The following is a 23,707-nucleotide window of genomic DNA, read 5'->3' as shown; positions in this document are numbered from 1 at the left end:
TATGGAGATCTCGTTCGTTGAATAACATGATTTTACTGTTGTATTGTGCACCTAAATGTCCCCACGGGCCGGCCGGAGTGGCCGAGCGGCTCTAGGCGCTACAGTCTGGAACCGCGCGACCGCTACGGACGCAGGTTCGAATCCTGCCCCGGGCATGGATGTGCGTGATGTCCTTAGGTTAGTTAGGTTGAAGTAGTTCTAAGTTCTAGGGGACTGATGACCTCAGAAGTTAAGTCCCATAGTGCTCAGAGCCAATTGAACCAGGGAAGCGTCCTGGGACCTCCGCTGTTCCTGATCTATATAAATGACCTGGGTGACAATCTGAGCAGTTCTCTTAGGTTGTTCGCAGATGATGCTGTAATTTACCGTCTAGTAAGGTCATCCGAAGACCAGTATCAGTTCCAAAGCGATTTAGAAAAGATTGCTGTATGGTGTGGCAGGTGGCAGTTGACGCTAAATAACGAAAAGTGTGAGGTGATCCACATGAGTTCCGAAAGAAATCCGTTGGAATTCGATTACTCGATAAATAGTACAATTCTCAAGGCTGTCAATTCAACTAAGTACCTGGGTGTTAAAATTGCGAACAACTTCAGTTGGAAAGACCACATAGATAATATTGTGGGGAAGGCGAGCCAAAGGTGGCGTTTCATTGGCAGGACACTTAGAAGATGCAACAAGTCCACTAAAGAGACAGCTTACACTACACTCGTTTGTCCTCTGTCAGAATATTGCTGCGCGGTGTGGGAGCCTTACCAGGTGGGATTGACGGAGGACATCGAAAGGGTGCAAAAAAGGGCAGCTCGTTTTGTATTATCACGTAATAGGGGAGAGAGTGTGGTACATATGATACGCGTGTTGGGATGGAAGTCATTAAAGCAAAGACGTTTTTCGTCGCGGCGAGATCTATTTACGAAATTTCAGTCACCAACTTTCTCTTCCGAATGCGAAAATATTTTGTTGAGCCCAACCTACATAGGTAGGAATGATCATCAAAATAAAATAAGAGAAATCGGAGCTCGGACAGAAAGGTTTAGGTGTTCGTTTTTCCCGCGCGCTGTTCGGGAGTGGAATGGTAGAGAGATAGTATGATTGTGGTTCGATGAACCCTCTGCAAAACACTTTAATGTGAATTGCAGAGTAATCATGTAGACGTAGATGTCCCTACGGTTTGTTCTATTGTGTCTCACTGTTTAGAGGCACAAAACGCGTGGGTGTTTTCAGCTCGTTACTAAATGCAAATAATTAGGAGGCCGAGTTGATAGGAACTGAAGGAGTCAAGGTTGCAATAATATGCGGTACGGCACTCTGTTAGAGAGAAGGATTATTATTCAAGAAACACATAGTACAATGAAAATCACTTATCTTCAGTAGTTTGTAGGACTGCAGCTGCGGCTATGAACTAACAATCTCGAAAACATGGAATACCATGAACTAATACAACATATTCTCAGGGACTAAGCCTGATGGGCCCTCCTTAGAGAATCAATGCAAACAGGACTGGCTGAGGGCCGATTATGAAAGTGCGTTTGCCTAGGTTGAAATCTAGCTAAGAAGTGAACGAGGCACACTCCAGTTCCGTCGAGCTGCACAGCCCGCTAGAGTGTGCTGTGCTCGGCAGACGGGCTGCCAACCTTGTGTTAGCGCGGCGTTGTGGTAGCATCTGTGGCAGTGATACTACATGTTCAACCAGATTGCAGGGTCGTTCGATCTTACGGGGTATTTCGTTGAAGCTGTAATACAGTTACCATTAGTCTAGGTGGCAACGTTCTTACGTGATTTACGCTCTAGTGTGGTGCTGACGAAAAAGTCATAGACCTCATTGGACACAGTGCGCTAGCTCTGATCTGTCGTGACCCTATAAAATAAACCATCCCGACATTTGCCTGAGGTAATTTTGGGAAACCTCGAAAAACCGAAATGTGGATGGCCTGGTGAGTACGAGGTCTGTCAGCAGTGGACAACCGCATTTGGTTCACTCCATGTGTACAATGCTGTTTTGCTTGCTCATTACTGCAGAGTTGTCGAAACGTAAATACCTAGTGCTTCACTCTTCATTCATTTCTCGTCGCCTATCATCGAACACACACTATATGCACACCAAGTAGCTAACATCAGAACCATGACGGTGATGATTGATTTCCATTTTATATATGGCAACTTTGCATTGTCTTCACGAAAAACGGAGTTCAAATGTCTTCATAATGAATTAATGAATGAATGAGACGTTGAACTCGTAAGGAGGTTAGGAAAGAAATAGTTTACTTTGTCACTGCCGTAGCCCTACGTTGGTCTGGCCTGCAGACCGGCCCGAGGAACGTCCTGTGTTGTCAGAATGAAACTTTCACTACTTGAGAGGCCCCATGGAAGACTACTGATCGTAGGAAAGTGAAACTTTGGGAAACATTTTTAAGGACATCTGGAAGAGAAATAGCGAATAAACTATTGACACACATTTACATTTCCACGCGAGAGAGTAAAATTTTGTTAATTGCGTACCACATTTACGTATCAGGTTAGGAACGTTGCTCAACCAGCGCAAGTGACGCCTGTATATAAGAAGGGTAGGAGGACGGATCCTCAAAATTACAGACCAACATCCTTAACATCGGTTTGTTGCAGGATTCTCGAACATATTCTCAGTTTGAATTTAATTAATTTCCTTGAGACAGAAAAGTTGCTGTCCATGTATCAGCACGGTTTTAGAAAGCATCGCTCCTGCGAAACGCAACTCGCCTTTTTTTCACATGATATCTTGCGAACCATGGATGAAGGGTATCAGACGGATGCCATATTCCTCGACTTCCGGAAAGCGTTTGACTCGGTGCCCCACTGCAGACTCCTAACTAAGGTACGAGCATATGGGATTGGTTCCCAAGTATGTGAGTGGCTCGAAGACTTCTTAAGTAATAGAACCCAGTACGTTGTCCTCGATGGTGAGTGTTCATCGGAGGTGAGGGTATTATCTGGAGTGCCCCTGGGAAGTGTGGTAGGTCCGCTGCTGTTTTCTATCTACATAAATGATCTTTTGGATAGGGTGGATAGCAATGTGCGACTGTTTGCTGATGATGCTGTGATGTACGGGAAGGTGTCGTCGTTGAGTGACTGTAGGAGGATACAAGATGACTTGGACAGGATTTGTGATTGGTGTAAAGAACGGCAGCTAACTCTAAATATAGATAAATGTAAATTAATGCGGATGAATAGGAAAAAGAATCCCGTAATGTTTGAATACTTCATTAGTAGTGTAGCGCTTGACACAGTCACGTCGATTAAATATTTGGGCGTAACATTGCAGAGCGATATGAAGTGGGACAAGCATGTAATGGCAGTTGTGGGGAAGGCGGATAGTCGTCTTCGGTTCATTGGTAGAATTTTGGGAAGATGTGGTTCATCTGTAAAGGAGACCGCTTATAAAACACTAATACGACCTATTCTTGAGTAATGCTCGAGCGTTTGGGATCCCTGTCAGGTCGGATTGAGGGAGGACATAGAAGCAATTCAGACGCGGGCTGCTAGATTTGTTACTGGTAGGTTTGATCATCACGCGAGTCTTACGGAAATGCTTCAGGAACTCGGGTGGGAGTCTCTAGAGGAAAGGTGGCGTTCTTTTCGTGAATCGCTACTCAGGAAATTTAGAGAACCAGCATTTGAAGCTGACTGCAGTACAATTTTACTGCCGCCAATTTACATTTCGCGGAAAGACCGCAAAGATAAGATAAGAGAGAGATTAGGGGTCGTACAGAGGCATATAGGCAGTCATGTTTCCCTCGTTCTGTTTGGGAGTGGAACAGGGAGAGAAGATGCTAGTTGTGGTACGAGGTACCCTCCGCCACGCACCGTATGGTGGATTGCGGAGTATGTATGCAGATGTAGATGTAGAACCGTGGCGTGCATAGAACCGCATTAGAGATAACATTTCACAATTGTTCGCCGCATTTTTCGAACGGTGTTCCATGGGGTGTCCAGTTGTTGTGGCACGGCTCGAGCACTGCTTGAAGCATCATTATCAACTATGGCAACAGTAGCTCCTTCAACCTCTCCCAGGAGCAATTCCCGAATCGCCAGTTAATTCAAACTTCCGAATCATGTTCTTCAAACCCACTGCGGAAGGAAAGAGGACATCATATTCCTTTAAGTGCGTCGACACTTGCGAAGAGCAGCAGCACTTTCCCTGTTGTTTTGATAAAACAGCTCTACGAGTAGATTCCAGCTCAATTTGTCCAGACCCATGTTGACTTTATGCAATTGTAATGGAGACAGGTCCTTGCGCTTCAGCCCTATGTCGCCGTACCAGTATAGGCGCCTGACGGCAAGTCATGGAACGTCACACAACTAACAACGCAAATCCTGCAACACAGTCTGAACTCATTCCTGTAAAGTTGGCTACCCATAAGGTAAGTAGTCATCGTTCTAAACTGGCTCAACTAGCGAAATTTTAACTATAGCCACTCTGTACTTTTAGCTCTCGTACAACTATTTCTCATCTCTGGTATCAATTTGCCATCAATCATACTAATGATTAATGAAAACTGTGACAGTAGCGTTAACACACATTTATTGTGTCACGACCGATTTAATTTTTTAGAAAATCATCCGATTGCTGAGTTCTACCATTGTCGTTATGTAAAAGGTCTGGAAAGTTAGATACAACATGTGGAAACGACGAGTACTCTCTCTGCCATTCTACAGTCTACTGTACACAGAACGCTGTGTCGCATGCACTTACTGCTTGCCAAGCTTCTCCAGGCGGTCGACAGATATTTATGTGATCATCGTTTCCGAATTTTGTCTCTACCGTTACATATGACTACCGGACCTTTTGTGTCATGGTATTGACACAACCCGACAATCGGATAATGGTCTAAAGGAACGAAACCGGTCGTGACACAATAAATACGTATTAATATGGCTGTGATGGTTCTCTTCCATCAGTAATAGTAGTATCAGTCAGCTGTGGAGCTCAACATAATCAGGAATGTTACTTTGTGTGTGTAGATTTTACCAGTCGTATATACTATCAGAATTTGATGAGATTTCTGGCTGACGCCACCAACTCCAGGTGGGCTATCCCATGAATGAGGGACACATCTCACTGTTGAGTCACTTAACACCAGCTGGCCAACCAATCACCCAATCTACTTAGCTCAGTTGATACCTCCCTTTCATGCCCTTAGATCCTTGGAAGTAATTATTTAAATAAAAATAAAATTTTATAATAACAATTCTTAAATCGGACTAAAAAGTACAAAATAATTCCTCCTAGTCCCGTACAGATTGCCAAGCCTACAAATACTGCGATACTCCGATGAAAATTACGTTGCGAGTGACGTTTCAGTGAGTCGAATGGGAGGGACCACCCAGTGGTAGTTCTTTCTCGAGCGCCACGTGCTCACAGTGTTGCCTGTTTTGTAGGTTGCTTGCAGCGCCTTGTAAAATTTCGCTGGCTGTACGCCGGCAACACTCCCTCCCCCCTTCACCCCTCTCTCTCTCTCTCTCTCTCTCCCTCTCCCTCCCCCTCTCTTCCTCTCCCCCCCTTAATCCTCTTCCCCTCTCTCTCCCTCCCCCCTCTCTCTCCCTCCCCCCCACTCTCTCTCTCTCTCTCTCTCTCTCTCTCTCTCTTTCTTTCTCTCCCCCCCCCCCTCCCCCTCCCCCCACTCACTCTCTCTCCCCCTCTCTTCAACATTACAATATGTCAGTCACAAAGTAATTTTAATCCCATACAAATTGCAGGCCCCATCTGAAGTGCTGATCCCATACAGATTCCTAAACCCTTACAAGTCTGGAGAATTGGTGCTGGTGAATTTTTAGTAGCTACAAGGTTTTTTAAACGAAAACGTGGGATGCTTGCAGTACACAACTGATGCGTTTATAGTTCAACTCCTATTACCTGTTGCATGCGCCCCATGTTTTTCCTTACAAATCTTATTAGTATTGTCAATGTTGTTAAAAACTCACAACCCCAAATTTTCAGGGCTATCGGTATCAGGCTAGGAGAAATTACTTTTTAGTACGATTGAAAAACATACTATAACAACTTATTTTTATTTAAATATTTTCTGCTTTTTAGTCTCGTGTAGTGAAATTTTTCAACGTATTTTAAACAATTTGACGATTAATTTTTAAATACTTACTTACATACTAGAATTTTACCCGTGACTCTGCCTATGTATGTGTACACATCTCTTCCTCTGCCTTATCTCCCCCCCCCCCCCCCCCATCCTCCTCGTTTTTTACGCTCAGCCGTGTTCGTCCGCTCACATACCATCAGGAACGCATTCAGATACTACCCACACAACACTCCAGTCATGCGGGACAGCCGAGATCCCGAGCCGTACGAAACTTCTCTGCTCCCCACTCGCCATGTCCACCCCTACCGAACAGATCGGCAAGAAAGAGTGTTAATATTGTACATTCATCCAGTTCTGAGCTAAGTATCGAGCTCATTGGAAAGTTAGTTTAAAATCAGTTGCAAAATTTGTACAAGACAGACAGACAGACAGACAAGAAAGCCGCTGAGTTTATACGTGTTTTGTCTTGTTCCCGCAGGAGATCCGCGAGCTGCTGTCGGAGCTGCCGGTGTCTTCGGTGCAGCTGCAGAGCGGGCTGGGCTCCGGTGTGGCGCGCGCCTCGCTGGACGAGCCGGACCTGCTGGAGGATTGGGAGCGAGAGCGCGTCTTCCTGCTGCGGGGGCAGCGCGTGCCCGTCGCGCCCACACCCACCGAAATGATGCTCTGCGTCGCCAGGCTCCCACTGCACTACACCGACGCCCAGTTCCACGCGCTCGTCGCCGCCTACGGGGACGTGCGCCGCAGCTTCCTCATGATCAGCGAGAAGACCGGTGAGCCGTCCTCCTCTTTCGCCCCATTGTATACGTAATCATGGAACTAAATATTCATACAGCAGGTGGTGACAAACTACGATGGTGTGTTGGGATAGTAAATCACCCACAGCGCCGACACGAATAAGTACGACGATGTAGCGTCAGATAACCGTGTTCTTGGTAACGAAGCTTCCCGTATGCCACGAATCTATTCTGGGAAAATAAAATATTTTACACTCTGCACAGTCTACGACAGGGCAAAATGTATTTGTACAGCGGACTACTTTCAACCAAACAAACGGCTGACGCAGCCCCGGAGTGCATTCCACACTTGCGTAGTCGTGTGGCGGCCGTGAAGCAACAGCACTCGGCCGTGGGTACCGTGGAACAGCAGAATGGGCCACAAGGGGAAGGAAACGACCATTGAGGAACGGAACATCGTTATCGCCCAATATCTTCAACACACATCGACCTTGTCAGTCAGGTGTCTCATCGACATCGTTCCACATACATCAATCGCCTAATCTTCACCTATCCTGCTCAATGTATTTTCATATAAAGTATCTAAATAGTTTTTTCGCAGTGTGGATTCTGATGGATTGCTGCGGTGACAGTATATCTCTAGAAAACTTTTGAACTGGCTATTTTCAACTGCATTGAATAGTACGTTTTGTGCAACCATGGCTCGACACAAGTCAAGATGAAATTCATTTTTGTGTCTTGCATTTGGTTTAGTTACAAACGTTTGTTTCAAGTTTGATTTATTAATTTGCTTGATGTTTAATCCCTGCAACATGCTGACTTAAATGCGACATCTGTTCAGAAAGTACCGAGAAACAAAAAAAAATGAGAAATACATTGTGGAAGAATTTACGTACGAGAAGGGTTTAGAAACAATATTTTTGCATTCGTATGTGTTTGGTCCAAGTTAACTCGGGAAAAAAGTGGCATAACTGTTTCTGAGTGGGCGTAGCAGATAAAAGGGTAACGTTTTACTTACGTCTTTGTTGCCCACATTGCAGTGAATAACTTCTCCGTCTGTAGAGAAATCAGGAAATTCTTGTAACCGCTGCTGAATCAGAGATGATTTGGAGCTGGCTACTTTGGCCATGCTTGGCTTTCCACAAGTGCACTGTCGCTGTGAAATATTTCACCACATCCGAGCACCACGCTGACCGACTGAATGAAGACAGTGCAGGTGTTTTAAACAGGCTGTTCAGACAGGGCAGCAAGGCGCCTGAGGCAGATCACAAGGCTCCTCAGTGCCCTGCCGGCCCATTTGACGGTTCACAACGATCGACAAAGCTCTGTGGAGCAGCGAGGGCTGGAACGGCCTGGCTTGTGTTGTCGTCTGACACAGGATTAGCGTTCGCGCATGCAAACAAACCAGTTATCATTCAATTTCTGTTTTCTAAGTACCCGGGAAGACCAGAAGGGTAATTTTAGTCATACAAATTTGGACCGGATTTTAAAAGTTGGATACAGTCAGCTATTAACCTGAAATTAGGTATTTTTAGGTGCTATAAAACTAGCGTTTTCCAACATAAATTGGCGTAATTCGTGTATGAACAACTTTTATTGCCTTTATTTAATGAAGAACAAAATAGGTTTCTACCTAAAATACGAGGTCTAATAATGACAATGAGTTGGTCTGAACGAGTGAGCGAGAAAGGGCAACTGGAAGTGGATGAGTATGACGACTTACAGAGGCGGACTAGTGGGTTGTGGGTGAGTTGCAGTTACGGGAGCTTATGGTAGTGAGAGGTGAGTTGCACGTTAAAAAGAGCACGAGTATATTCGCGTGCCAAAATGTTTGGGAAATTTTTAAAGTTGCTGAGGAAGATAGAATGAGGCGGCTGGTAACCTACTTTACAGCAGTCTCTTAATTGAAACAGAAGCATTTTCGCCTTTCTTGTGCTCCGCAAGGAGCATTTATTGGTTTGCTATTTATACCCGTCCTGTTGCATATTGTTTTAGTTTCGTTTGCCCATGTGTTTCTGGGTCTCCCCTAAGTCTCTTACCAAATGATTTCTCCGTGAATATTCTTGAAACCACTTGGTCCTCTTTCATTCTCATCAGACGGGCTGCCCACTGAAATCTTCTAGAATTTATCATGCTCATTATGCGAATGGTTCGCGAGAAGGTTTATTGTCGGTATGCCTCTGTGTGAGCTCTTCGTGGTTTAATAGCGAGATACGCATAGGAGGAAGAGATACGTGTTGATTGACTCGTCTAGGAAAGTACGCTCTCGGAATTTTAGCCGGGCTCAGTGGCCGAGCCGTTCTAGGCGCTTCAGTCCGGAACCGCGCTGCTGCTACGGTCGCGGGTTCGAATCCCGCCTCGGGCATGGCTGTGTGTGATGTCCTTAGGTTAGTTAGGTTTAAGTAGTTCTAAAGCCAGGGGCTGATGACCTCAGGCGTTAAGTCCCAAGTGCTTAGAGCCATTTTTGGAATTTGAACAGTAGACCATACCGTGATGTGGAACGTCTCTCTTGCAGCGACTGCCACTGGAATTTGGTGAGCACCTCCGAGACTCTGTCGCGTTCTTAATATAAATTACATTCGTTCTCGACACTTACAGGCGTGAGGGAACTTCGCTGAACGTAATTGAAGAATTGTTCCTTGCTGTAGTTCTCGTTGCGTCCCTCCACCCTCTCATGGTTTTTCTTTTTTTCTGCTGACAACTTTCTTCCGTTCAGGACAGATAGCACATACAAAACACTACTCCTCTCTTAAACTGTAGAGACCATGAAGGAAGACAGACTTTTTCCTGGAAGATCTTATTAAAACCCTTTACGCCGAATTCCCCTTTCAACCCTTTCTTGACATATTACGACGTAGAAGCCATCTAAAGAGACAGTCTTTAAAGCTTTTATTTTGCTCCTCGGGTGCTACGTCTGGAGTTGCTGCTGGAAGGATAATACGCAGTAGGTGCAGCGTAATCCGAGCGAATGACCACCATTAAACTCGAAATCTCTTACTGCAGACGGTAAACCAGCGGAACGTTGTCGTACTAGACACGTAATGATTATCCACGTGCCAGTTTTTTTGATGCTTCGTCCATGCTGCGAAGTCGCGAAGAAAAATCGGCAACACACTTCGCATCTGTTACGGACTATGTGCGTAGCAGTTACAGGTATTATTCTATTGAAGAACCGTTAACGATTACCATATCGGCATTGGAAAAAAAGGCGAGTTTATTCAATAATCAGGGTCTCAGCTTGTTCACTGCTCTGAAACGCATGAGAGCTTCCGAAACTTCTGGCCCGACTAGACTGCAGTAAATTGAGGATAACGCTGGAAAAATGTGCATGTTTAATAAACTTTGCTGTAAAATGCAAGCGCAACTGTGGTACCTTCGGAAGCAGTCGCTGACTGCATGGTTCGAAGAAGCTGATACTGGGAAGAAGATGTATGAAACGAATTAAAGCGTCAGTTTTGGTTCAATGGTGCACGGTTGAGTCTCATAAGTAAAAGGATAGAGTGAATCATTGCTGTAGAAGCGGTTAACAAGAATTGGCTCATGCGTTTTAGCAACATCGTATAGCTCGTTCGTGATGCTATACGGAAATGTTAAGGATTGAGCAGCAAGGTTGTTATGATTAATCTGTGAGAGGAGGTACAAGGCAAGGTTACCAACGCAGTTGCCGGCCGGGGTGGCCGAGCGGTTCTAGGCGCTACAGTCTGAAACCGCGTGACCGCTACGGTCGCAGGTTCGAATCCTGCCTCGGGCATGGATGTGTGTGATGTCCTTAGGTTAGTTAGGTTTAAGTACTTCTAAGTTATAGGGGACTGATGGCCTCAGAAGTTACGTCCCATAGTGCTCAGAGCCATTTGAACCAACGGAGTTCTCCATATAAGCGACAAGTCTTACTGTAACTTTTTTTAGTTATTTCTTCTGCAAAAAATAAAGGCTTGGTGTGAAATGGAACACTGCCATCGTGCTAACAGCTCATACACGCTTATGTAGGACTACACCGATTTGTTAACAATCCAACAAACCTCACTGTTTAATCTTCTTGCAAACCAAAGATCGTTCTTGCATATACTATCTGATCAAAAGTATCCGAACACTATTAGTGGACATTAATGTTGGATGTGTTCATCCCTCTCTTTTATGATGGCCTGAACTCTGTTAGGGACACTTTCAGTGAGGTGTCTAAATGTCCAAGAACGAATGGCAGCCCATTCTTCCTCAAGAGCCGATATTGGACTCTGGGGCCTGGAGCGAAGTTGACGTTCCAATTCATCCCAACGGTGTCATTTGGTTGAAGTCGGGACTCCAGACAAGCCAGTGTAAGTTACGAATGTTACTGTCCACAACCCATAGCTTTGCAGATACTGTTTTATGACAGGATGCATTGTCGTGCTGGTAAAGTCAGTTATCGTCTCCGAACTGTTCCTGTACAATATGCAGTACACAATGCTGCAAAATGAGTTAACATTCTTCCGCATTTAGCATTTTATTAAGGGCGATAAAGGCACCATACCGTAAGTTACTAAAAACATCCCCATACTATAACACCACTTCCTCCGTAATTTGCTGTTGGCTCTACGCATGGTAGGTAGAAGGTAACGTTTTTCAGACATTCGCCAAACCGAATTCTTCCATCAGGTTGCCAGAGTGTGTAGCGTGGTTCATCACTCGGAATCATTCGTTTCTAATCATTCAGTGTCCAGTGGCGTCGCATTGTTACAGAAATGTGTGGCTTGCGAGCAGCCGCTCGACCGTTGTACCTCGCGCACGGTGACTGTGCTAGCTAGACCGCTGGTAGCACTTTGATAATCACGAATGATTCCTTATACTGATTACATCCGATTTTGTACAACCACCCTCCGCAGTAATTCGTCAGTACGTGAGGTGTGTTTGTACTTGGTTTAGTTTTAGTTGTTCCTTCGCGTTTCCATTTCAGTTGCATCACAAACAGCCGAACTGGGAAGCTTTGTAAGGGGTGAAATGTCGCTGATGGATTTGTTACTCAGGTGACATCAATGATTAGCCAACGTTCAGCCGGCCGCTGTGGCCGAGCGGTTCTAGCGCTTCAGTCCGGAACCGCGCTGCTGCCACGGTCGCAGGTTCGAATCCTGTCTCGGGCATGGATGTGTGTGATGTCGTTAGGTTAGTTAGGTTTATGTAGTTCAAAGTTTAGGGGACTGATGACCTCAGATGTTAAGTCCCATAGTGCTCAGAGCCATTTGAACCATTTTTTAAGCCCACGTTCGAAGTCACAGAACTCTCGTGACCGACCGATTCCCCTGTTACTGCTTCTCTATTGACGACACGATACTGCCCGCCCCCTTTTATACTGTAGGGTCCTCCTCTCGTGACGGTTAGGGATCAGTTCTGAAATACATTCGGGATACTTTTTATCAGGTAGTATATGGTTGTGATCGAGCAAGTGAAGAGCGTGACATGGTTTGATTTCAGAAGTGTCGCCTGCCAGGGTGGCCGAGCGGTTCTAGGCACTATAGTCTGGAACCGCGTGCCCGCTACGGTTGCAGGTTTGAATCCTACCTCGGGCATGGATGTGTGTGATGTCCTTAGGTTAGTTAGGTTTAAGTAGTTCTAAGTGTTAGGGGACTGATGACCTCAGAAGTTAAGCCCCATAGTGCTCAGAGTCATTTGAACCATTTTTTCGAAAGTGTCTCTGATTCACATGTTTAATAGTCGGGTTAAGAGCTCAGTTGCATCTCGTTCAGTGTGGTACTCTGAATTAATGTAGCCGAAATTAAGTGCCAGTAGGAGCAATTTTACCAAAATTCTTCCTTATTCGTGCCACATTCGGTTCCTGGTACCTGTGCCTATCTTCAGATGTCTAAATCCTTCCAGAATGAAATTTTCACTCTGCAGCGCAGTGTGCGCTGATATGATGATACATGAAACTTCCTGGAAGATTAAAACTGTGTGCTGGACCGAGATTCGAACTCTGAACCTTTGCCTTTCGCGGGCAAGTGCTCTACCATCTAAGCTACTCAACCACGACCCACGACGCGTCCTCACTGCTCCAATTCCGCCAGTCCTGTGTCCGGCACACAGTTTTAATCTGCCAGGAAGTTTCATCTAAATCCTTGTTTCGCTTGATATCACGCGCCATATCTTTTATTATGTACTGTTAGCGATGTTTTTCAGCGTGAAACCAACTGTACCCTTTGCTCTTCAGATCTAGGTGTCACGCAGTAGTAATTCACTTTTGTTTTCCCCTTCAGAGATGAAAACTCCATAAACCCCCAGAGAACATGGGATTGTGGATAAGCCGGCCGAAGTGGCCGAGCGGTTCTAGGCGCTACAGTCTGGAACCGCGCTATCGCTGCGTCGCAGGTTCGAATCCTGCCTCGGGCATGGATGTGTGTGATGTCCTTAGGTTAGTTAGGTTTAAGTAGTTTTAAGTCCTAAGGGACTGATGACCATAGCAGTTAAGTCCCATAGTACTCAGAGCCATTTGAACCATTTTGATTGTGGATAGCCGCGCGGGATTAGCCGAGCGGATAGCCGGCACGGTAGCTCAGCGTGGTCGGTCAGAGGGTCAACTGCCCTCTGTAATAAAAAAAACTGAGTTAATGGATCAACGACGAACTGAAACGGATGTTTTGCGACGTCCGCCCCGAGCAGATGAAACGAACGAAAACGAACAAAATGAGATTTATATATACATTTAAAAAAGCGGTCTGGGGCGCTGCAGTCATGGACTGCGCGCCTGGTCCCGGCGGACGTTCGAGTCCTCCCTCGGGCGTGTGTGTGTGTGTGTGTGTGTGTGTTTTGGTCCTTAGGATATTTTAGGTTAAGTAGTGTGTAAGCTTAGGGACTGTTGACCTTAACAGTTAAGTCCCATAAGATTTCACACACATTTGATTTTTTTTTTTTATTGTGGATGTATTTTAAACCTGAGACCACCCTGCTGTGGTTACCCGGTTTTAGTTACTCACACGGTTCGTGTGTACATAACGCACAGGGGAGGAACATCAGCGAAGTAATCGATTTATTCTCTTTGTTTGCGTGTTCTTGCAGCAGTGGTTTTATGCGGGATAACGACAACTACCCCGGCGTGCCATAATACCAGCCGGCCGGTGTGGCCGTGCGGTTAAAGGCGCTTCAGTCTGGAACCGCGTGACCGCTACGGTCGCAGGTTCGAATCCTGCCTCGGGCATGGATGTGTGTGATGTCCTTAGGTTAGTTAGGTTTAATTAGTTCTAAGTTCTAGGCGACTGATGACCTCAGAAGTTTAGTCGCATAGTGCTCAGAGCCATTTGAACCATAATACCAAATGACAAAAGGCTGGGGCCTGTTTGTGGGTGATAAATCCGGTCAAGTCATCCGGCAGCTGTTACGCCTTCAAGCGCAGACGTCACACAGGCAGTGGAGGCCATCAGCTGACCAACCGAGCAGTACTGTTCCCGTGGCTCGTAGGACCTACGCTTGAGACAGTGGTATGTTATCAGTTACGCTCCAGCAGGGGAGGCAGTGCGAAGCGATAACACAGCTACGTATGGCACCACCCACCAAGCTTGGGCGCGTGCACATCTCTCGCAGTTCCGTCAGATTTTTTTCGCCTTAGCGCACTATCGTGACTAATTTTATTTTCCCAAACTGCAATACGAAGCAGATGGTGTCTTGACGGCCTGATCAACATTTCTTGCGGAAAGGATCATACCACTGCAGAAACAGTATACTATCAAGATATTGCCTGTCTTTGGCGCTGTAACGCCAACGTTGAAGGGCACAAGCTTCTCTTAACAGCATGCTTGGAAAGTAACTGATACTGTAAACAATCAACATATAACAGCTTGACATTGCTGGCATTACCAAACAAGCTCAACATATGCGCTGTGGTTATTGGCTCTGAGCACTATGGGACTTAACATCTGAGGTCATCAGTCCCCTAAACTTAGAACTACTTAAACCTAACCAACCTAAGGACATCACACACATCCATTCCCGAGGCAGGATTCGAACCTGCGACCGTAGCAGTCGCGCGGTTCCAGACTGTAGCGCCTAGAACCGCACGGCCACCGAGGCCGGCCTCGGTTTAAGTAGTCTAAGTTCTAGGGGACTGATGACCTCAGACTTTAAGTCCCATAGTGCTCAGGGCCATTTGAATTAAATCCACATTGGTGAACTGATTTTCTTACATACCGATGTTCGTCTATGTCATTCGGTACACCTTAATTGATTTTGAAGAAGTTTCACTTTTTAATCCCTGCTGAAACGGAAAAGGAATCCGAAATGTACAAAATTGTTAAGGCTTTCGTGACCACTTGGTGACGAACACCCTGTCTCAAGTTCTTCGGCAGGCGTTTGTTTGACGTCAAACGAACATCCACCGAATAACCCGAGACACAAGCCAGCAGGTAATCGGTCTCCAATGACTGACTACACTATCTACAAGGCGTTTAACTGTAATCTACCCTCCTATCAGTAGACACAAAACTATAAATAGTTGAAGTAATTTTTGCTGATGTGATAGATATAAAACACTGGCATTAAGGAGCAATGCAAACCATAATGGTTCAAATGATCTAAGAACTATGGGACTTAAGATCTGAGGTCATCAGTCCCCTAGACTTAGAACTACTTAAACCTAACTAATCTAAGGACATCACACACATCCATGCCCGAGGCAGGATTCGAACCTGCGACCGTAGCAGCAGCACGATTCCGGACTGAAGAGCATAGAACCGCTCGGTCACAATGGCCGGCCAAACCATAATGGTTGGAATGTTCTTAGAAGAGTCGTGTGGATATTCATAGTTTTAATACGCCGACATCTTGGGCAGGCATATGGTCGGAAACCAATTCAGTAGGCAGATATTCAGAGCTTGTTCGGGCGATTATTGTGTATCGCTTTTATTGTGATATCTGAATGCTAATTAACTTATGTCCTACAGCGTAGTATAAGTCAAGAAGTGACATATTTGTAATGAGTGTCCAGACGCGCTGCCGTGTGATATTAATTTTTATTTCTTTCACATTCACAACAGACCTGTTTCGACTAAATTGGCGTTATCGAGTGACTTGCAGCACAATGTGTGTGTCATTACTTTCATTATGCATATTTATGTTACGGTAGAACATTGAGCATAGATTACTACTTTCGTATACATTGTCTACGTTGAGATGGATCGACATACATGTACCACGTTGACAACTTTATACTGACCGTCGTTCTGTATTTGTTGAATTCATGTGTTAATATGTTATGACAGTAATTTGATAGTTTGTACGTATACGACATGGTAACTCCAGGACTATCAGATGACTGTCATAACGTATTATCACCTTATTAAACAAATATAGAATGACAGTCAAAATAAAGTTGCAAACGATGTTGTATATATGTCAATCCATATAGACAATATCTACGAAAGTAGCAATCCATGCTCCATGTTTTACGGTAACTTTAAAAATGTATAATGAAAATAATTTCACACATGTTGTAACAGGTCACTAAATAATAATAGATCTGAAGTGAAAGAGAAAGTGAAAGAAATAAAAATTAGCACCATAAACCAGCGAGACTGGACACCCCCTCACAAAAATGTCACTTGCTAGTGAATTAGTCATCTGTGCTGTCAGAGCTCATCTCTTGTTATCCAACATACGCAAACATTTGACTTAAAATGTAAGGTCAAAAAAATGGTTCAAATGGCTCTGAGCACTATGGGACTCAACTGCTGAGGTCATTAGTCCCCTAGAACTTAGAACTAGTTAAACCTAACTAACCTAAGGACATCACAAACATCCATGCCCGAGGCAGGATTCGAACCTGCGACCGTAGCGGTCTTGCGGTTCCAGACTGCAGCGCCTTTAACCGCACGGCCACTTCGGCCGGCAATGTAAGGTCAGTTCGCTTTTCAACAAAGAAGTAAATACATAAAAATGATGACTTCAGGTTATTGAATGAGATGATGCAACGAAGGTAAACGGCCACTAATTTGGGGAGCAATACTGAGATTCCCTCCCGGCCAGCCTGCTGTAAGTTTCCATGATTTTGACGAATGCTGGGCAAGTTCTATGTCCGATTCCAACCTTCTCGTTTTGGACTGCGATCAAGTTTAAGTTTACCGCTGAGTGGATGCTTTAACTGACCTTGCCCTCATCCTTCGCCATTCCTCCTCTGTATGAGCTGTTGCTCTGTTTCTAATGTACCCGGCGCCGACAGGATATTAAAATGCTCTCTATCTTACCTCAGTTACTTACGTCGGTGCTGCATATTTACATACGCTCGCTGGACAAAAATTTTGTCATCCCAGTGCGCACGCACAGAGCTGCGACGTCCGAACAAAACACAGCCAGGTTAAATGCACCACAGGCGCAAAGATGCGAGCTGTTGCCAGTGCCACAGATTCACCACTTGCGCGAGTTCCCACCAGCGCCACGGGCGGCGCTGAAGATGAAGGTACCGACTTCGCCTCGGCCAATTGCCGCCCGAGTACAATCCACTAATGACCGGACGACAACGGACAAAAGACTACTCGGAAGATAGAAGAGCATCTCTCGTCCACTTGGTGATAGACCATCGCCAACAGTTGACTTTGGCAGTGAATGTCGTTTAGTGAACTCTTAAAAGTGAACAGACAGTTGGCGTAAATTTCAGTTGCTATGCACTGTGAAATTTACCTACGATTATTTGCACTTCATTGAAGGCCTATTTTTCTGTTATATTACATGCTGTGTTGCAGACTCAATCATTCAACAGTTCACAAAGATGACTAACTTTTTAACGCGTTTGTGTGGTTTTTTTTACTAATTTGTTGGAGTGTTGTAGGGCTTTCGTTCTCCTATTTTGTTACCTGACCCTGGGGCAAAGCTGTGTAAGAGTGGCAAGGAGAAATCGTCTCAGCGATGTACTGCACCAGAAGACGTTCCACGAACTCGCAAACTCTTCCTCCACAGCAGTAGCGACGAGACTTGTACAAAACTGGCGACGAGGGTTTACAAAACACAGATCATTCGTTAAGTTCCTGCAAATGGCGTAACGAATGAGTCACGTGCTCAACCGCGCTCTCACTGCCTCTAAGTGAGCATAAGGCAGTAGCGAGCAGGGAACCATTTGTGTTCCAAGCGGACGTTGTACGGAAACATGGGTAAATGTAAGGACGTGACAGAGAATCAAAAAGAGGCTATCGTGTTTGGCCTCGCTCATCGTCATTCTGGGTGTGAAGTACGAGGGCTATTTGGAAAGTGAGAAACGAACGGTAGCGAAATGGAAACCACTGTGAAAATCCGACGAGGCTTTTCACAGACGTTTTGGGCAGTGTCTCTAGTATGCCTGTTGATCGCATCAAGACGCTCTCTTCAGTTGTGAGAGCACTGTGAGCGAGTAAAGGTGCGTAGAACAATGATGTCTCCCGCCAAGTAGGAGGGCCCACTGACAGGCTTCGCCTTAATGGATGCAGCCCACCTAACTGCCACGCACTTCCTTCTTCATGGCAATTCTCAGCCGCACACTGCAGGGGCAGGAAGTGTTCGATCACCCACAACACAGCCCTAATTGGCTCGTCCTGAGTATCATCTCTGTTCACATGAATCTCTGGATGTGAAGACGGCACTTGGGCACAGGCTACGCGCTATAGACCACCGTAGAGAATTATCGGAAAGCACAGGTGGCTGCCTTCTATGACGATGGTGTTGGAAATTTGGTATAACGCTGCGCAAATGTCTAAGTCGGAGCGGTGACTATGTAGAGAAGTACATGGAAGGTGTAGCTAAATGTGCAAGGAAAACAGTTTTGATTTTCACTGTGGTTTCCTTATTTTCCGAACAACCCTCGTACCTGCCGCCCGGAGTGGCTGTGCGGTTTTAGGCGCTACAGTCTGGAGCCGAGCGACCGCTACGGTCGCAGGTTCGAATCCTGCCTCGGGCATGGATGTGTGTGATGTCCTTAGGTTAGTTAGGTTTAATTAGTTCTAAGTTCTAGGTGACTGATGACCTCAGAAATTAAGTCGCATGGTGCTCAGAGCCATTTGAACCATTTTTGAACCCTCGTACCTAGATTTGTTGGTGTTTCTCGGCGAACTGTTCAAAGTGTCTACAAGCAGTGGTGAAACACGTCGCCACGAAACCTGCCAACGTTGTGGTCAGGAAAAGATCGTGACAGAGAGAGAGGTGAGGCGCGTTTCACGGCTTGTAAATCAAAATAGCTTTCAAATCTGACTTGAATTACTGCAGCGCCGGCCGGAGTGGCCGTGCGGTTCTAGGCGCTACAGTCTGGAGCCGCGCGATCGCTACGGTCGCAGGTTCGAATCCTGCCTCGGGCATGGATGTGTCTTATGTCCTTAGGTTAGTTAGGTTTAATTAGTTCTAAGTTCTAGGCGACTGATGACCTCAGATGTTAAGTCTCATAGTGCTCAGAGCCATTTTGAATTACTGCAGGCAGCGAATTAAGGTCCATTCCCACCTGTTAACGAGAGAAAATTGCCACGGGAACTGCATGCAGTGAACATTTGGAGGCCAGTGCTACACTGGCCCATAAAGACGACAAAAGCGAAGTTCATAGGGCTGGGAAAATGTGTGACTTTTTTTCTGAACCCACTTCCCAGCCTATTACATGTCGATTTGCCTGCAAAATCACCTGCCTTGAACCCCATAGAAAGTGTATGGGACATGTTGGAAAGGCGGGTAAAACGCCGACATCAAACATCTTCGCACTTTTGTGGAATTGCGCGACCAGTTCCTCAACTAGTGGCTTAACCTGGGTGCGACTACCTGCACAACCTTGGGGAATCACTTCCTAACGGAATCTATACGGTTACAAAAGTCCACGGGCGTAATTACACGGTATTCAATGATGCTTGTGATGATTTCTCTATGGGTGAATAATTGTTTGCCCAGCGAGCTTATTTCGACGAGCAAATGATACCACTCTTGTCCAGGGCTGGTCCCCTATTCTCCTCGATCCAGGAATATGTTCGAAGAGAAATGAAATGAAGGGTAGCGTTTGTTGCTGTGTCAGTAGGTTTAGCCGGCCGCTGTGACCGAGCGGTTCTAGGCGCTTCAGTCCGGAACCGCGCTGCTGCTACGGTCGCAGGTTCGAATCCTGCCTCGGGCATGGATGTGTGTTATGTCCTTAGGTTAGTTAGGTTTAATTAGTTCTAAGTTCTAGGCGACTGATGACCTCAGATGTTAAGTCCCATAGTGCTCAGAGCCATTTTGAACCATCAGTAGGTTTTTTGCGTGAGGACGGGAAGTGACCATCGCTTGTTGTCGAAGAAACTATCCAGGAATTCGTTTGAAGAGATCTGAACCATAAAAGAAATCTAAAATGTAGATAACTGGAAACTTACCCGAACCTCGTTCCTTCTGAATAAATGTCCAGTATTCTAAACACTGCGTCACCTTCTAGCAGTTATCCGTTACCGGTCTCTTCTATTGCGAAAGATCGACATCGGGAATTATCCTGCCGCGATACAATACTGTGTCTAAATACAACACCGTAATTTACCCCTTACGCAAAGTTGCATGTGGAGGACTACATTGAATAAACTGGAAGAGTTCATCCTATCAGTTTCTTCTCAGTCGTTCGCTGGTTGAAACGAGGCCCGCTTCTGAAGCTGTCTCGTTGTTTCCATTGAAATTCTTCTCCGTAGGTCGCGGCTTGTAACATTTTTCTTCTTTCAAATCAGTGACTGTTGTTTTTGGATTAGTTGAGATTGCTACTACTCCCTACAGTAATGTTCCAAGTTTATACTTTAAGAAAAAGGGATACCACCTTCTTTATGTTTCCAAGTAAGGTAAGTAAACACTTACATCAGGTAATATACCACTATCAGTCCTATTTGAGAGACAGTGGAAACTCGTCAGCCATTGTAATGATCGTGAGGCGTGATCATACTGTCTCGAGCACCACAAATGTTAAACACGATGTCGCTGCCTTTTCGTCCGAATCTTTTGTGATCGGCTTAACGTTTCTGGAAGCAAAATTATCGTTCACATCACTTTCACGCACCGGAGAATAGCTAGTCCATTTGATCGTGAGTCTTGCAAGTTCACTTCGGCAAGGCTGACTGGTGACTAATCAACACATTCACGACGCAATGGCTGATTAAAAACAGAAGAAACTAGTACTAGACTATGACTGTTACCGACCTGCCCGCGCAGGGTGCAATTCCATGATAGCTCGGCTTTCTCCGCCGATATTCGTTATAGTAATTTGATTCATTTGTTGGGTAATTTTTGATAAATGAAATTATAAAGCGTTAGTGTGGTTAAAGACTTTGGCATTGTTTTATTGGTTTTTTAATAAGTCAACACATTAAGTGTAATTACTGGACGTTATACTTAACGGCTCCAATTTTGATGCCGGAGTACCTCCAATTTGCCGTTGGTAGAAGACACAGGGTCCTACTGCACTCCGGATCCAGGTGTCGTGACTATGCCATTGGTCGAGTGGGTTAACTGTAGCTCTCTTCCGACGCGTACATTTACAGCAGCGAATACAATCTGTAGTTACAACAGATTATGATCCGCAGTGTTCTATAATGGTTACATCTCACAGTGTAGCCTTTCGTATGTGCTTATGTGGAGGGTAAGCATATGGCCAATCTGCGTGCAGTTTGTTGGCCAGTTTTGGGGGCCCGGAGGCATTAGTCGACAACACCCTTTCTCTCAGTAGACAGCAGAGTACGACACCTCCCGGAAATCTGCTGTGCTCGTACAGTCCAGATCCCGAAGCAACGGCCTCGGGTATGTAACGTAGCGAGGCACCTGTTCAGAACAATCACATCAAGGCTGCGGTAGAACACTTGGGCTGGCAGCTTGCCCACAGTGTAGCACCGCAGGTTCCCGCACTCTCTCTTTCATCGCGAGGATTTGCTTTGTTTTTTTCTCAGATCTCGTTTAAGGCGTTGCATTCCTGAAGCTCTTTCACGTTGGAGCGTCAACTACAACTCGAGAAGTTTCCAGACTTCTGCTCATATATACAGGTAGTCTTTCCGAAGAGTCGTTAGAGCAATTTTCTTTGGTGTTACGGCAGATACTTGCAGTTTTGTTTTTACAACGCGTAGCTGGAGTCAGCCCAAACAAACGCTGCTCATCACGTCTTTCATGAGACGCCCAGCGTCGATGGAAAACGTCAATTTGTGTCCAGTTACAAAGAAAGTGATTTTTAAAGTGGAATTTTACGTGCTCATTCGACACAGAGCTCACAGATTAATCTAGCGCGATGTCCGTTTTACCGATATGTACGAGGGTCACTCCAAAAGAAATGCACACTAATTTTGTAAAAATGCAGTTTTCATTCTGCATGTGTGAAAGTTTTACAGTGTGTAGATACATCCTTCCCGCTTGTTTTCAGACTTAGTTCAACCTGTTCCCGTGAGTGGCGCTGTCACAGCATGTCTTCAAGATGGCTGCTACACTTGACGTTCGTCAGAAGCAACGTGCTATCATAGAATTCCTGTGCTGTGAAAACGAGACAGTGGGAAACATCCACAAGAGGTTGAAAAAGGTGTATGGAGACGCTGCTGTCGATCGCAGTACAGTTAGTTGGTGAGCAAGCAGGTTACGTGATGAAAGCCGGCACGGCAATATTGAGGATTGTCCTCGCAGCGGCAGGCCTCGAACTGCACACACTCCAGACATTGTGCAGTGTTAACGAATTGGTGACTGCTGACAGACGCATCACAGTGAACGAATTGTCACGCTACGTTGGGATAGGAGAAGGAAGTGTTTGCAGAATACTGAAAGTGTTGGCGTTAAAAAAAGGTTTCCCATGATGTTGACAGTGGCTCACAAAGAAACAAGAAAAACGGTATGCAGCGAACTTTTGGAACAGTACGAGAATGGTGGAGACGAATTTCTTGGAATAATTGTGACAGGTGATCAAACATGGCTCCATCATTTTTCACCAGAGACGAGGAGGCAATCAATGGAGTGGCATCATGCAAATTCACCCAAGAAAAAAAAAAAAAATTCAGTATCACACCTTCAGCTGGAAAAGTTACGGCTACGGTGTTTTTCGATTCCGAAGGACTCTTGCTTGTGGACATCATGCCAAGTGGAACTGTGGTGTCACCGCCAGACACCACACTTGCTAGGTGGTAGCCTATAAATCGGCCGCGGTCCGTTAGTGTACGTCGGACCCGCGTGTCGCCACTGTCAGTGATTGCAGACCGAGCGCTAACACACGGCAGGTCTAGAGAGACTTATTAGCACTCGCCCCAGTTGTACAACCGACTTTGCTAGCGACCCTACACTGACAAATACGCTCTCATTTGCCGAGACGATAGTTAGCATAGCCTTCAGCTACGTCATTTGCTACGACCTAGCAAGGCGCCGTATTCAATTGATATTTATTATGTGAAGCATGTATTATCAAGAGCGATGTTCTACAATTGTGGATTAAAGTTAAGTATTATATCAACTACGTACTTTATTTGCTACTAATAATTCCCTTAACTGTTCCAGACCTCGCGCCAGTCAGCGTGTAATTAAACGCGTGCATTTCGGCCTCCTCTAGCAACAAAGTGTTGGCTCTTCTGCCAACACTACAGGAACCACCATAAATTCTGATGCACATGTGACGACACTGAATAAACTTCAAGCTCGACTGAGTCGTGTCCGACCACATCGGCAAAAGCAGGATGTTTTGCTGTTGCACGACAGTGCACGACCGCATGTCAGTCAAAAAACCATGGAAGCGATCACAAAACTCGGATGGACAACACTGAAACACCCGCCTTCCAGTCCTGACCTGGCTCCATGTGACTATCATCTCTTTGGGAAACTGAAAGACTCTCTTTGTGGAACAAGGTTTGAAGATGATGACTCCCTTGTGCACGCTGCCAAACAGTTGCTCCAACAGGTTGATCCAGAATTTTACCGAGCGGGTATACAGGCGCTGGTTCCAAGATGGCGTAACGTAGTTGAGAGGGATGTAAATTATGTGGAGAA

General features: G+C 45.5%; 1 protein-coding gene across 2 annotated transcripts in view; it reads left to right on the top strand.

The window, feature by feature from the left end:
- The window catches only part of LOC126469953 (ribonucleoprotein PTB-binding 1-like), a 367,627-nt gene that overhangs the window by 264,756 nt on the left and 79,164 nt on the right, over positions 1–23,707 (top strand). For both annotated transcript variants that reach the window (XM_050097363.1, XM_050097362.1), the window contains exon 2: positions 6,547–6,838. In XM_050097363.1, coding sequence (XP_049953320.1) covers positions 6,547–6,838 — 292 coding nt within the window. The remainder of the gene's footprint in view (positions 1–6,546; positions 6,839–23,707) is intronic.

Source organism: Schistocerca serialis, chromosome 3 (genome assembly GCF_023864345.2).
Source record: "Schistocerca serialis cubense isolate TAMUIC-IGC-003099 chromosome 3, iqSchSeri2.2, whole genome shotgun sequence".
Lineage (NCBI taxonomy): Eukaryota > Metazoa > Arthropoda > Insecta > Orthoptera > Acrididae > Schistocerca > Schistocerca serialis.
This window is presented reverse-complemented; position numbering and strand designations above follow the sequence as displayed.